The 14,958-nt window shown below is 40.2% G+C and overlaps 1 protein-coding gene across 1 annotated transcript; it reads right to left on the bottom strand.

Moving 5' to 3' along the window:
* Window positions 1–476: 476 nt before the first annotated feature.
* On the bottom strand, window positions 477–14,091 carry l3mbtl1 (L3MBTL histone methyl-lysine binding protein 1). Its single transcript, XM_035657596.1, has 20 exons — window positions 13,876–14,091; window positions 12,468–12,597; window positions 11,632–11,794; window positions 11,014–11,152; window positions 10,796–10,844; window positions 9,901–9,989; window positions 9,290–9,394; window positions 9,004–9,139; window positions 8,146–8,237; window positions 7,404–7,555; window positions 6,179–6,255; window positions 5,766–5,851; window positions 5,008–5,118; window positions 4,515–4,656; window positions 3,834–3,936; window positions 3,502–3,690; window positions 3,365–3,414; window positions 2,934–3,091; window positions 2,770–2,832; window positions 477–687 (listed from the first exon to the last, which is right to left on the bottom strand). Exons 1-20 carry the CDS (start codon window positions 14,089–14,091, stop codon window positions 553–555), a joined length of 2,385 nt encoding a protein of 794 aa, XP_035513489.1. The 3' UTR covers window positions 477–552.
* Window positions 14,092–14,958: the final 867 nt, after the last annotated feature.

Genomic DNA, 14,958 nt, shown 5'->3' on the forward strand with positions numbered 1-14,958 from the left:
GTTAAAGGCTTGCCTCAACAAGGATGATTCACATTCAGGAAGTAAAAGTACAAATAGTACAAGTATCTCCTGTATTATTGCTGCGAGCAGCAGCAGGATGTTTCTGTTGATACAGGACCGTTAACACTTCAGATGACCCTAGATACCTCTTTGCAAAAATGTTCCACTTTTCCACACAAAGTTTTAGCCCAACATAGCACAGAATGGCAGACGAGGTGTAACTGTTGTGAAAACCACCAAACTCTAAAAACCTGTGCTGTACTCCTATCCACCCTCCACACCAATTTGCCCGCCATTGTAATGACATTCCTCCATTATTTTACACAAAAATATCTGTATTTTCTAACTCTCTTTCTTCTTCCAGCCTCTTCTTTATTTCCCCTTTAACCCTGATAGGACCTCACCTCCCCCCTCCCCCCTCCCTCTCTCTGATGGGTACAGGACACCAAACACATGAAAAAGGGGTCAGGGTCTTTTCCCTGCAACAAAATGAATTTGGCACATGATGATCGGTGGACCAGTCCCCCGGCCCTCCAGTGAGTGACGGCGGGATCACTTGAGTCCCTCGTCTGTGCTCTTGAACATGAGAATGGCGTTGGAAATCTTGAGGGCGGGGCCTAGCTTGATGCTCATGATCTTCACAATGTCGGTCTGAGTCAGCAGCAGGAAGGCCTCCCCGTCAATCATCTGGGGAAGACGCAGACACAACGGTGGTAATGTACTGGCTTTGAAGGTGAAAGGTGAAGAAAAGGTTTGTTTTATCTGCCATACGTACTCATGGGGGGTGGACCAAATAACAGAAATACATGATAATAAAATATAACAGCCCTGCAGATAATACCGAAGATCATGTTAGTTTATTATTCATTAGATGGTCAGAGGTGTTCATTTGACTGGATGGACATTTCTAACACTATAGTAGGTACAGTTTAATGTTAACTGAACTTCTTACAGTGGTGGAACAAGTATTCAGATCCTAAAAGTACCAATACAACAAAATAAAAATACTCCATTAAAATGATACTTGAAGTCATACGATGCAGGATTTTCCTAACTTCGAATGGTTACAAACAGCAACGGACAAATCTACACAGTATTATCAGCAGAACGTACTTAAAGTACTGAAAGCTTAAGTCCCCATTCTGCAGAAAAATGGCCTCTATAAACAATAAATTATTAAATATGACATTATTAGATTATAAATACTGCTGCATCAATGCATAGGGCTGAAAGTTAACTGTTGTCCCACAACTATCCCTGACTAAACAACAATTGTTCCAAACTGAATATAATGAATATAGTTGAATAACTTTGTTTCAGTAACTCACACTGAATTTCTGCTAGTTGTTCCCTGCACTTATATCTGTAATGGAAAACACTCTAGGTGTTTGGGCCACAATTAGGTTATTACTATTTGTTTTAGTCATTTGGTTACTTACTGCTGTTACTATTTCTTATTTATCTCCTGTTTCATTAATAAATGTATCAATACAAACTGCAGGTGCAAATGCAAACCTGTTTTTTCTGACAGGTATACGGCAATGAAATTTTCTAGTAGATAGATAATGATAGATAGATAGATAGATAGAAATAGATAGATAGATAGATAGGATAGATTAGATAGATAGGATGAGAATAGATAGATAGATAGCATAGGATAGGAGTCTGTTGGTGGAGCTGGACTGGGACAGCAGTCTGCCACTGAACACACTCCTCTGCCTGGTGAAGGTGTTGTGCAGAGGGTGAGTTAAATGTTTAAAAAAACACACTTAAAGTACTAAAAACAACACAACACGTACGGAGCTACTAGATAAGCGTCCTCCTCGCGCCGGCGCGGGATGTAATCCACACACTCTTAACATTATTATTCAATAATCACAAACTCACTACAGGAACATTGTATATTTGTAGTCAAACAAACTATTTCAATATTTACAAGCTCAAACAAAGTATTTACGTATAAGCTAAGGAACAGCCTAATCCGGATATCTGGAGAGAGAGAGAAGGTCAAACGTGACCCACAGGCCACACTGACTGCCTGCACATGGCGTGAGAGGAGAGGGAGAGACCCCAGCACTGTTGGCAGATGAGCTGTAGACTGGGATTACTGATAATATAATCAATTAAAATAGAATATTTGAAAATATATCTCACCTTTTTTATGATTGTCTGAATATGTCGCTAAATTTGTCGCTAGTCAAAGTCACCAAGTTGGCAGCACTTGGCTCACATTTTTAAAATTAGACCACCTAACAATTAAAATGATATTCCATGATATATAAACATAATTCATTTGTAATGATCGATTTCTCTACTGTCCCAGACACTGTATCTTTGTGTCCCGGGAAATCCTTAATTTTGAGTGCTGTCACTGCCAATGCCTGTCAGTGTAGCATTTTATTGTTGTAGCTGGTCGAGATGGAGCTAATTTGAACTATTTCACATCCAATTAGGTAATTTAGTCCAGTGTTTCCCAACCTTGGGCCATGCCCTTCCAAAGGGTCACAGGATAAATCTGAGTTGTCTTGTCCAACGTAGGGCCAGAATAAAGCCGGCTATGGTCATACAGTTGATAGAGTGACATCATGGGCCATCCGTGGCTACCAGATCTGGTCCACATGTGGACTGTAACTCATTGCTGTATTTGGGCTGAGTGTATAGGCCGGAACAATTTAGCTATGTGGGACTGCAAAGGACTGTTTACATTTGAAAATGTGTAACAAATGAGGGAATGAACCTAATATTTTATTCACATACACGTGGTCTCACCTCGTCTTTGAAGACACGAGCTTGTTCTTCGCAGCCGATTAGATTCTGGACAAACCTGAAGACCTGCACCACAAACACATCCCATAAAAGTAATAAGATAAGAGATAGATAAATCAGAGAAAGAAAATAAATGACTGTGGAGGTAAGCGGTAAGCTTTGCTCACCTCTTCGACGCTCCATGCTGCCACCTGGCTGGCGTGAATGCCTTGAACCCCGGGCAGCAGCTTACAGTGCTGCTCCCAGCACAGAGACAGAGTCCTGTCTGACTGACTGCTCAGTGCTGACATGAACAGTGACGGATACACTCCCTCTGAGGACATGTCTGAGGACACACACACACACAGACATTCAACAGTTGTTGATTTAACAGTTTTCTAATCTGAACATTTTCATGCCAAAACTTTCAACATTTTTCAAAAACGAGTTGTTGCCAGACTGTGTTACATCTCTGGACAGATATTAGTCAACACTCACACCTGCAGGTGACATGAAAGCTTTCCAGTGAAATACATAAAGCAAGATAAAGCTACAGGTTTGACAGGCTGACACCCTTAAAGCTGCCAAGTAATAAATATCTATAGTGGGTATAACTCACTCTGGTAGTCTCTCTGTTGGTTCTTCCTGTATTTGGGAGGACGGCCAATCCTAAAAACAGAGGAAAAGCTTGATTTGAGACAAAAGCAAAAATTTGCGCACATACAGACACACATACACACACACACAAATTTTTACCTCCCGCGGTAATGGGTCTTTTTGGTCCTCTGGCCAAAGAAGATGTTCCTCTTGCACTCTGAATCTGACAGTTCGGCCTTCAGCCTGCCCTGGTTACGCTCAGCCAATGGGCAGCCAGATATGCAGTGATGTGCAGTGAAACGACCCGTCACGTGGCCTGAACCATCACAACCAGGAGTCGGACACTTCCTGTTTCAAAGACAGAGCCCCACAGTACATTTTCAGAAGAGCGAGTCATTTTAAAAAACGGCCCCAGCTATTGATGTGTATTTTGAATGTTTGTCCTGGTGTGTAACGCCTTTATTAAGTGACCTGATGAGTTCAGTGCTGACCTGTTGTGGAAGCTGTACTTGTTGGCTCTGGGGTGGCTGATGGGTTTACATGGAACAGAGGAGGGGTAGGTGGACTGGCCTGTAGCAGGAGGTTCCCTCACACCTACGTACATTCAAACACAGATGAACACCTAAGCAGCTAAAGGGAATTCAGCCATCGTTAATTTCATTATTTACACGTGTGCTTTTCCTGCTGTGACTTGTCAAAATATCTTAAGTGAAAAATACCAATTTACAGCAATATATACTGATAACAACACATATACACCGACCACCAGGTGGTCATAATGTTGTGGCTGATCGCTGTATATCAGCAACATACATGGAACTCAGAGAAACTGGCAATAAAAATAGTAATTAATAAATCATGTAAAAAAGTTGATAAACCAATCCAGAATCTATAAGAAGCTCAGTACCAACAGAGTAAATGTGTAATTTCAACTGGGAAATAAATCAATGTTTTCACAGAACGTTCTTATTTAAATGAGCATTTTAATTGACCAATTGCAATTGCTCTATTTCCCAGTTTAATTTTCATTTACATGGCACTCTGGAGCCTTGCAGGGGTACATTTAGCTCAGAGCAGAAAATATTAATTTTGCTACAGTTTAATGTTAGCTATCAAGAATACATTTGATATGAATTTTGAAGAAAGGTTTGATCAAGTGACGCCGTTGCTACCGTGTGGCTGCTGTGTTTTGGTGTCCCGTGGGGGAACTTTGAGTGGGTGACCGGTCGCCTCACACCAGCCTGCTGGGTGGATGTCAGGGTGATCTGAGTCCATCCACTCATCATAGACATGACTCCAGCCGTCATAATGGACCTGAAGGAGGAATAAAGATGGAGCAATAACACATAAGAAAATACTGTACATGCACACCCACAGCTCAACTTGTATAATGGGTCCGGGGACGGTTATAAAGATGTACGTTTTTATGATATCAGTACATGTAAGCTCTTACTGCAGCGGGCACATAAAACCCATTAGTCCACAGCCCCAACTAACACTTACTAACACACACTGTAATGGACTTGAGGGAGCCTGAGAAACATTTAAAATATCACACACATACAAGATCATAACCTTCATAACCTCGGATGTTTAGTACTTAAATCCTCAGGAATACAAGCTGACACCACACACACACACACACACACACACACACAGTATTACCTTAATGCGATGAGTGTCGACCTCCTCCACTGTAGCCACTCTGATCAGACCAGGACTTCTCTTGTCCACGGCCTCCAGTTTCATCTGAGGCTGGAAGCTGTGGGCCGCACGCTGGAGACAAGAGGATGATTACTTAAAAACCAAACATGTCAAACATACTTTACATGTTTTCCAGCAAACCTGTTGGCCCTTTCTAGTATTTAATTGCTATGTTTTACTTGAGTAGAGAACAGCAATAAAATTGTAAGACCTCAGCCTCCCTCCAACGGTGGAAAATATAAAAAAATACGTAGCTTATAGAGAAAAATCATGAAAGTGGAACAAAATCCAATTAGAATCTAAGACATAAAATAGTGCAGCAGCTATAATATAATTTAATAAAATATAATACTGTGGTAGACAGGTGAGTAATAGTAAAATGTAAACTCTACAGTATGCACATACAGTAAATACACACTGTGATGGATAAACAGCTTATAAACAGGTCGTAATACACTCTTACAGATCCATCAGCTGCGATAACATTCATGATATAGTGTAAGTAACTGATATAACTGGGACTGTAACAAACCACACATCTCATTATTTTTAATTACTCTCCTTTTAACTCCGGCTCCGTCTACACCGTCGCTGCTATTTCCTGCCAGCCCATACGACAGAACCACACTACAGTTAAACTAGAGGCCTGAGTGTAATCTTTTCCTCATTATCATACTGTGAGTTGAATCCAAAATACTACATTTATTCTTTGTTCTCACCACTTTAAAGGCGTCAGCGGCCACCGCCTTGGCACCGGTCTCCTCCAGGTAGAGAGACCAGGAGAACCGGCCCTGGTCTGGGTAATCTGGTGCAGCCAAAAATAAACTCACATCAGTCAGTGAATACAAACAGAAACATTCATCCCCTACATGCCACCTTGCACATTTCTGCTTTGGTCCCACACCGGTTGCCCAATGTTCCTCTTATATGTCTAATATCAGCTAATCTGTGTGATTATTAAGCATAAGATGTGTATTTCCTCATTTACATGTACAGTATATTTATAGTGTTCTGTATATATTGCCCTGTAAGGAGCAAAGGGGAATAATTTGGTTGTTTTTAAAGTTAATGCCCCATGCTATGACTATGAACTATGATTAAATTAATGATTAACAGGGAACACACTGGTCACCTTGGGGTGGCGTTAGAGGAAGGTTCCTCTCCTGGCACCAACCAATAGGGTGAATGTACGGACTGCTGGAATCACACCTGCATAGTTCAACAAACAACAACAACGTCCAGCACTGAGTGAAAATAGACATTTCTGAGAGTTTACGACAAAATTGGTAGAGACAGAAAAAAATGAGAGAAAACAAACGAGTTGGTCATGAGTCTGTGCAAAAAAGATCTACTTTGACCGTCGTGTTTGACCGTCAAATTGTACAGCTCAACTGTGATAGCCTCAACACACTGATAAAAGAAACAGTTGTATACGACAGACACAGTTAGCAACAAATGAAGAAAGATGAGCATCTAATAGTGAAAGAGTCCGATATTTTACTTAGAGGAGTTGGTTGAGACCAAATCAGAGCTAAAACGAGAGTAAATACTAAACTTACATTTAATAATACAAACACAGCTATTAACACCTAAATTGTTTCCCTCTGTACTGAATGTGTAAGTATTCATTACAGAAACTTTATATGGTGATAATATGCACTAGAGCTGGTTTTAATTTAACCAAACAGATGAGGTGTGAAAGCACTATTAAAGGCCCAGCACAGTCACACAGGTGTTGTCAGTTATTCAGTAGATTAGATCAGATTTTTTTAATAAAAAATATTTTATACAAATGTAAAAATAACTAGATTAGAAACTAGCAATGCGTGAATCACTATACAGAATTTTGCTTATGTGCTTTTGTATGTTTCTGATATGCCATCAACCTGCCAGGGACTGCAGATTAGAAATGAGCCTGTAAAATCTGGCACATTTACATAGTGGACTCTAATGTGCATTGTCCCTTTCAAATAAATAAATAAACTTCAATTATAAACATACAGATGGGATGTCAAACAGTCTATGGACACTCACACAACCCTGAGAGGAGGTCTAACTCACCTGTGTGAGACGACCAAAGGTGTGTACAGCTTTACATTCAACCAAGACTAAATATTTCAGGCAGCAGGATACAGAACTTTTTAGTAAACTCTAACAGGCATTAGTGAGCTGCCTTAACTAAACCTAATGCTGTTTACGTTTCTCTTGATGACAGAAAATATTACAAGAGATCCATAATTCTCATGTTTCTTTGGCAAGTTCTTAGAATATCAAAAGCGTTGTTTCCCCACGGCTGTTCATATTTATTCTAGATTATTTCCCAAAGCCCACTCATCCCCGATGTTTCTGAGGCTCACCAGTAGTCGTATGTGTCATCCCAGTTATCAAAATGAACCAGGAAGCGGTCGTCCACCACATCAGTGACGGTTGCTACACAGATGAGGGAGGGGTTCATACGGTCGACGGCCTCCAGCTTCATTCCTATCTCAAAACCACACTTCACATCGATCTAAACAGAAAGCAGAAATATTAGAAATTACATGACAGGTGCACATTATAAAGTAGAGACAGACAGAGCTGTGGACTAGGTGATAAATGATGTGAAAGTTATACATAAAAACTAAATAAAAGTAAATTGTGCTGTTTGAGTGCTTGTAATTGAGTTTATGAAATCACTAATCACTAAAATGGTGAAAGACTGCTGCAGTTTGATATATTGAAGCTTGAGCACTGCAAGCATTAGTGTGCAGAAGGAAGTCAACATCAAAACAAACACCTATAAATCCTTACTATGTCTTCTCAGTATTAACATTAAAGTGTCAGACAGGACCCCAGGCCTGACTTTGACAAAGCAACGCAGGTAGCAGCTATAAATACTTGAATACCGTCACATTTTTCATTTGGGTATTCTACTATTGTTATCTATTTAAAGTCAACGTGTTTTCTGCGAGAGACAGAGGTTGCAAATTGTTTAAAAGAAACAGTTTTTAAATAACTTCTTCTCATTGGAGTTGGAGTTTTCCTAACCCTAAATCATTCACCTCATCCATTCATGCTTGTAGATAATACAACTACCGTATATTATATAGTGGCAGTTACCCTCCCAGGACTGGCAAACAGTTCTTTGGAAGCCACTTGTGCTTTAGTCATTTTCAGGTAGTTGGTCCAGGTAAACTCCTCCTCTTTACAGCCTGTAGGGATGACAGAAATACAGAGAGAACATTAAAGGATTCATGTTTTGGGAGAACAACATTTAAATATAATATTTAAAGGAATAGTTTCACATTTTGGGAAAAGCTTATTCCCTTTCTTGCCCAGAGTTAGACAAGAAGACTGATACCACTATCATATGTGTAAAGAAATCTAAGCTATAGCAAGGGGCTGTTAGCTTAGCTTAGCATAAGACTGGAAACGGCTAGCCTTGCTCAGGTCACGAAACCCACCGACCAGCACCTCTAAAACTCATTTATTAACATTTTGTATGTCATTTGTTCAATATGTTCAAAAACTGGTTGTATTGACATTATCGTGAGGTTGCCGGGCAACAGTGGGGATTCCACAATGTTACTGCGCCCGTCCAAGAAATAGTTCTGCACATAACCCGCAGTGAAACGATGTGGAGCTTTTTATGCTTTGGTTTTTTGTATAAATTAAACAAACAAGGCATAATGTGGTTTTAGAGGCTTAATGGTTTCCAGTCATAATGCTAAGCTAAGCTAGGTGGCTGCTGGCTCCAGCTTAATATTTACTTAACAGACATGAGAGTGGTATCGATCTTCTCATGTAACCATCAGGAAGAAAGTGAATGAGTTTGTTTTCCAAACTGCTGAACTAGTCCTGCAGATATCCTGTGAAAGGTAAGATTAAGCAGAAGTGAAGGTCCATGCTATTTTATTCTATTTAGACTGTATTTGCTCTTTGGTCTTTCACGGTGTCCAGAGTGTTGTCACCTCTGACCTTTGGGAGTGTGCAGTTTGTGTCCTGTGCTCTCACACCAGCCTGCGGGGTGGATGTCAGGTGAGTTGGCATTCACCCAGAAGTCGTGGCAGTCAGAGTAGCCGTCGAAATGGAGCCGAAGCCGGTAACCACAGACCTGGATGATGACATGATACATTAGAGAAATAAAAGCAGGCTGGAGAGCTCCTCCTGCATGCAAAGCAGTGAGTGAACAGTGATCTTTAATCCTAAATAATTAGCCTGGCCATTAAGATCCATCGACCGCATTAATGGACGTCTGACTCACCTCGGCCACAGTGAGGACGAAGTACATGGACGGATGCTGTGGATCGATGCCTTCCAGCTTCATCCCCTGCTTAAAGCCGTTCTTCACTGTAGGCACTCTCTGGGACTGGACACATGGGATAAAAGAGCAGATATTTCTATACAGACCACAGAGGTGGAAATAAAATGATGTGATCCTTGTTTGAAAACTCAATCTGAACGAAAAACAGAAAAGATGAACTAGTGGGGGATTACAGTGTTTTTATCATATACTTATAATTTGATTCTCTTCAAGACAAAGCTTGTGTTGAAAAAATGTTTATATCATTAGAGATCTTATTGTGTTTTTAATTTGAATGTTAATGCATCATACTTTATAACAGAATCAAACATATTAATGTCTGCCTTTGGCTGCATACATCACTTACACGCAGGTAAATTTACATTTCTCATTTCCTCTCTTGACAATGCTGCAGTGGGGCGATAGAATTGGCCCCTTTGCTGTTGGCAGAGCTGCAGTGGTAGTAAGAGAAGTAATACAAAACAACACTATTGGGTATACTGGGTGAACCCGTGTGTACGTGGCACTAGCTCAGGCTGAAACTACAGTCTGAATATTAAACTCAAACATACCTCTTGGAAAAGCTTGTTGGGTGCAGCAACAGCTTTGCTCTCCTCCAGATACTGAGCCCACGTCCACTGCTCTGTCTTACTGTCGCCAGCTTCATCAAAAATATAAATGAAGCACTTGGTTGATTAATTTATGCAATGAGCATTACAAAAGCATATTACCAGAAAATAGACTGAAACTGGAGGAAACATTTACAGGAAAGGCATTTAATAAACAGAAGACAGAAAATGAGTCAGGAAGGAGGAGGGGGACAGATTCTCTGAGCAGCTGATGTTTGAAGATCTCTGATCCTGTAATTTTACACACAAATATTTAGTGAAAATGTTCATCTTAAAGTGAAATAGTACTTAATCTCTGGTACCACTACAACATTTTATCTACCTGCCCTGTCTACAGGGAACAGTATTGAAAAAAAGGAAGTGAAGTACTTAAAGGATGGACAGACCACAGGTTAAGGACGTACAGAGACTGGATGAAATAACAGGATCACTTGAGGCTATAACACAATTCAGTGCTGCAGCACTACAATAAATACAACCCACAATTTATTGATAGTGTCAGAGAGACGTTGATTCAACTTGGTCATTTTTGGGGCTTTTTTATGGCCTTTTAATGGATAGTGAAAGGGAGGTGGAAAGGGGGGAGAGAGAGGGGGTCATTTTCAGGTCGTAACTTGTGGTGTCGTTGTATGGAAGTGCATTTATATTGTCAGAGATATGTTATTATGACTTGACATTGTAAGGTGTTTCCCTCTGTATGTAAGGGGAGAGCAGGAAGGGAGGAAAACAGATGTACTGGACAGCAAAAAAAATGTGCAAAGAAGTGCAGAAAAAGGATGAAAGGTGATATAAGAGGCCAACGAAAAGTTAACAAATGTTAAAAAATGATTAGTCCAACCTCCTCTGATGTGTCTGATGTCGGTTTTAGAATCATCCATTTTCTCATCCTAAAGAAAAACATGTAATATCTTTGTATTATTTGGACTATTTGACCTTCATCAACCATGTCACTTAAAATACTTTCAGCCATTTTCATGCTTATCTTGCTAAACTCATCAGATATGAGAACATCTCTTTATCCCTGGATGTTAAATGGAAATAACAATGCTCTCCCACCGTGCCTTCGATGTCAGAGTCTTCCTCAGAGGGACTCAGGTATTCCTTCCTCTTCCTCTTCCTCATGGGTTTCAGGTGATCGGGGTTAAGGGAGGAGACCCTCCCACCTGCTGGCACCTTCTCTACCCCGACACTCCTCCTGAGGTGCGGAGGGGACAGATACAGTGTTCTTCAAGTCTCAACACATCAGAAACACATCATTTCTGCCTCATACTTTAATGTTTCAGTGTTTTTTTTTCTTTCTGTATTACATTCAAACAGATTTTAATACTGACGCCTCTATATGACCTACATAAACAAACAACAGGCTATTTCTATATAGTTATTCTTAATGCCTGCCAACGGGTCAGATTCCCCTTGAAATCAACACTGGACTACACTCATTCATCTGGCACTAGCAGCAACTAGTATCAATACTTTGAAAAGGCACATTTAAAGAGGAAATGACCCATGGAAGCAAGAAAAATACAACCATCAACCAAATAAATAGCCTTGTAAACAGCATGTGTGCCAGAACATACAAGTGAGCATTGAAACATGAGTGATTTATTCACTGAGATATATTTAAAAAAAAGTTTCCATACATGTACAAAGGAGAAGCAGCTGTTACCAACGTACTTGTCAGTGATGGGCTCTCTGCGTAGCGCCTCTGTGTAGGTCCTCTGAGCTCTGGGGTCGTGGTTCTGTTGTCCCGGTCCAACCTGGGCTTCAGGTTTGACCGGCACAAACCTCTCTGGCTCCACGGCTGCACCTCTCACGGAGACGACAGGAGTCAACACATCTGACAGAAGAAGTTATTAATAGAAAGCCGATACAGATTTAAATTTAAAATCTAAATAAAAAGCTCTGCTGTTCTCCTTTGACTTTCATTGATTTTTATTGCTGTTACAGCATTATAACGGTATTTCTGGTTACTATTATTATTTTTGACTATTAATCAATAATCAATAAGTAGTGGACTACTTATTGATTATTTTCATTCATTTATTGTCTGGATTTGGATTTTTCTACACATCTGAGTGATGCCTGCTTGATATTTCTGCAGCTGCACTCTTCACTTGTTAAGAGGGGCTCTGCTGCAGCTGTAATTATTGCTCATTGCTGCTTAACACACACATACACACACAAGTGATGATCACTGGAAAGGGCATGCTGTGAAATACTTCTAATAACAGTGAAGCCATATAAAGAAACAGTCCTTAAATAGCATGACACCTGCAACACCAGCAAACAGACTCAGATGTTTTATTCCTTCCATGAAAAGGCTGTACTAATCAAATATGTGCTATAATACAGGAGATGTACACGTGGTACATCTGAAACCAAAGCCTGTTTCATTAAAGGCGTTAAAACTGCCAGCTACTAGTTCTGAAATGTTTTCAGTGAAAATTAAAAACTGCAGTATTTTGTGTTTAGTCCCTGACGTTACTAGCCTTATGTAACCATGACTCTACCTGGCTTGTCTGCCGGAGCACTTTCCGCGTCAGCGGATCTCCCAGAAGTCCCGGCTGTTGGTTCAGTGGTGCTGCTGGTGGTCCCTGGGGTGATCAGTGTGCTCAGCGTTCCTACGTCACTCACACAGAACTACGACACACAAACACACGCATCAGTGGATCCATCTGTCAAAATGTGTCTTGATGTTTCACCACGTCGATTCAACCCCTTTTCTCCTGCATTTATTGGACTATTGCAAAATATGTTATGCTGCCTGTTGTTTCCATGTTCCTAGTTTCTTCCGTTTGAGAAGTCTGGAGTCTGGATTTAGTGAGATATTATTCTGATTAGCGTGCATCACATTTTGTTTATCTAGAAGTTTGGCTGTGTTACCCTGTCCTCCTTTATACTGGGTGAGCTCCAGCAGTTTCAGGTCTTTTCATTGTTAATGTGGCAAAATGCTTTCCTGAACAACTTAAAAGGGAACAGGTGTGTGATCAGATTATATCTGAGAGTCTTGGGTGCTTTTACACGTGAGTTAAAAGTGCATCCAGTTAGTGCACTGGGACTGGATTATCACTAACCAGCAATAAAGCTCTAATTGTTTACACTGTTTACATGACAGTGGTCAGTTGAGATAGACAAGAACAAAATGTCCTTACCTACATTCATTTCGAGATGTAATGTAATGGGTATATTGCATTGTTTAGTTGGTCAATCATTATTTATCATCCAGTCAAGTTCGGTTAACAGGAACATTAAATCATGAGTACCTGGTACATACTGTACATACAATGACACTATTTAATGTAGCCATTAACTACGTCTAAATTTGTGTATTGAGCCAAATACAGTAATCTCAGAATATGATACAGTATTTTATTTTATTCATAGATTATTGTTTAATGAGTGGATTCATTGTTAAGTCTATAAAAATGTCAAAGGCTGTGACAAATGGTCAACATTGCATTTGTCGATATATTTTCGAAAATAATTAAATTTACCAAAATATGAGAAAAACTTCACATTTGACTTTAATAATTAATATTTGTAGTTTTTACTTTATAAAAGATTTAATGTATTTACTGATTATTCATTTTCTGTTAATCCCCTCATCAATTGCTCCACGAATCCTATCAGAACTAATCAATGATGACGTAATGTGTTTTTCAGTGGATGTTTGACATCTGACTGATGTGCACCTTGTTGTCTTTCTGCAGTTGATCTCGTGAACAGACATTTCCAGTGATGTGGCTTATTACCAGGACGATCTATAAAGCTCTTTAAGGAGAAAACAAGCAAATGAAAAATAGCTAGAAATCCTTTCTAAATGCTGAGAGGGAGGATAGATAGTTTGGCTGCTACACCCGGGGGAACTAAATATTAAAGTCTTCATAACACGTGCTGAAGCCAGAAACATCACTTCACCTTGAGGTTGCTGCTCGGCAGGATGGCCATCCCCTCCTTCCACTCTAGGACGTGGACTATGCTACAAGCCCCGCCCACTTGTGCGGTCAGGGTGGGCGTGACCGTCTCACTGGCCCTTCCTCCTTTACCTGGGTCTCCCACGGCAACAGCTGGAGTGACCTCTATCTTCTGATGGCCGGGAGCAGGAGCTGATGGGAGACGTGCATTCAAGTTCATTAACTTTCTACTTCGTTTACCACAATCTTATGTTAACATACCTTAACAGAAAAGCAAATTCACCTCACGGTACAGAATGGTAGTGTGATCAACTGTCAGCCTGTGTATCTGGAGACCAGTTATTCTTCCACCACCATATATACTATCATTTAAAAGAGTACCCAACACACTTTGCATTGCACGCTTGTAACATTACTCAGACAGTTGAAAAACGATGATGCAGAAGAACCACAGATATCGTCTGTTTTTATTCCACACGTTCTTCTTTCTTCTCACAAGCAGGCGCCTACATTACCCACAGTGCACCTGACCACTAACAGTTCGGTCGATTGGAGTAATGGCAATGCTAATGTAGTCTCGAGCGCTAGCCTCAAGATGAGGAGTAAGCTCACTTCGTTCGAACGCTTTTTGGATTTTCACACTTGTAGTCTTCAGCGCCAACTGACGCTGACTTAAATGACATCACTTGAGGTGACTTATACTGACACAATCCAGTGCAAGCATCAACTTTTAAAGGGGATACGTACATGTTGCATTTTCACATCAATAAGTCATTGTTAAGTCAATACTGAGATAATAGACTATACATTTTAAACAATAAAACATCCTCTAGCAACAGAACAGTGCAGCAGCTGCCTGCTCTGACCACTGTATCTTTGGTCTTATATCAAATTGTGACAAGTAGAGGTGCAACTAATTATATATATATTCATTATCCATTCATCCATTTTCTGGCATCCCCCCTTTCAGAAGGGGGTATATGCCCCGCAGTTTATTATTTTTCGATCAATCATTTAGTCCACAAAATGTCAAATAGTGAAAACACGCCAGAGCTGACGTCAAAAACCCCCAAAATATTCAGTTTAC

The sequence above is a fragment of the Morone saxatilis genome, unplaced genomic scaffold (assembly GCF_004916995.1).
Source record: "Morone saxatilis isolate NCDOM2014 unplaced genomic scaffold, NCSU_SB_2.0 Contig15, whole genome shotgun sequence".
In the NCBI taxonomy this organism is placed as follows: Eukaryota; Metazoa; Chordata; class Actinopteri; family Moronidae; genus Morone; species Morone saxatilis.

Coding starts and splice junctions, on each gene's coding strand:
- l3mbtl1 (XM_035657596.1), bottom strand. CDS start 14,091: ATGAACTTGAATGCACGTCTCCCATCAGCTCCTGCTCCCGGCCATCAG. Junction 6,256..7,403: donor GATGACACATACGACTACTG/GTGAGCCTCAGA, acceptor TGAACTATGCAG/GTGTGATTCCAGCAGTCCGT. Junction 688..2,769: donor CTCGTGTCTTCAAAGACGAG/GTGAGACCACGT, acceptor CGTCTTCCCCAG/ATGATTGACGGGGAGGCCTT.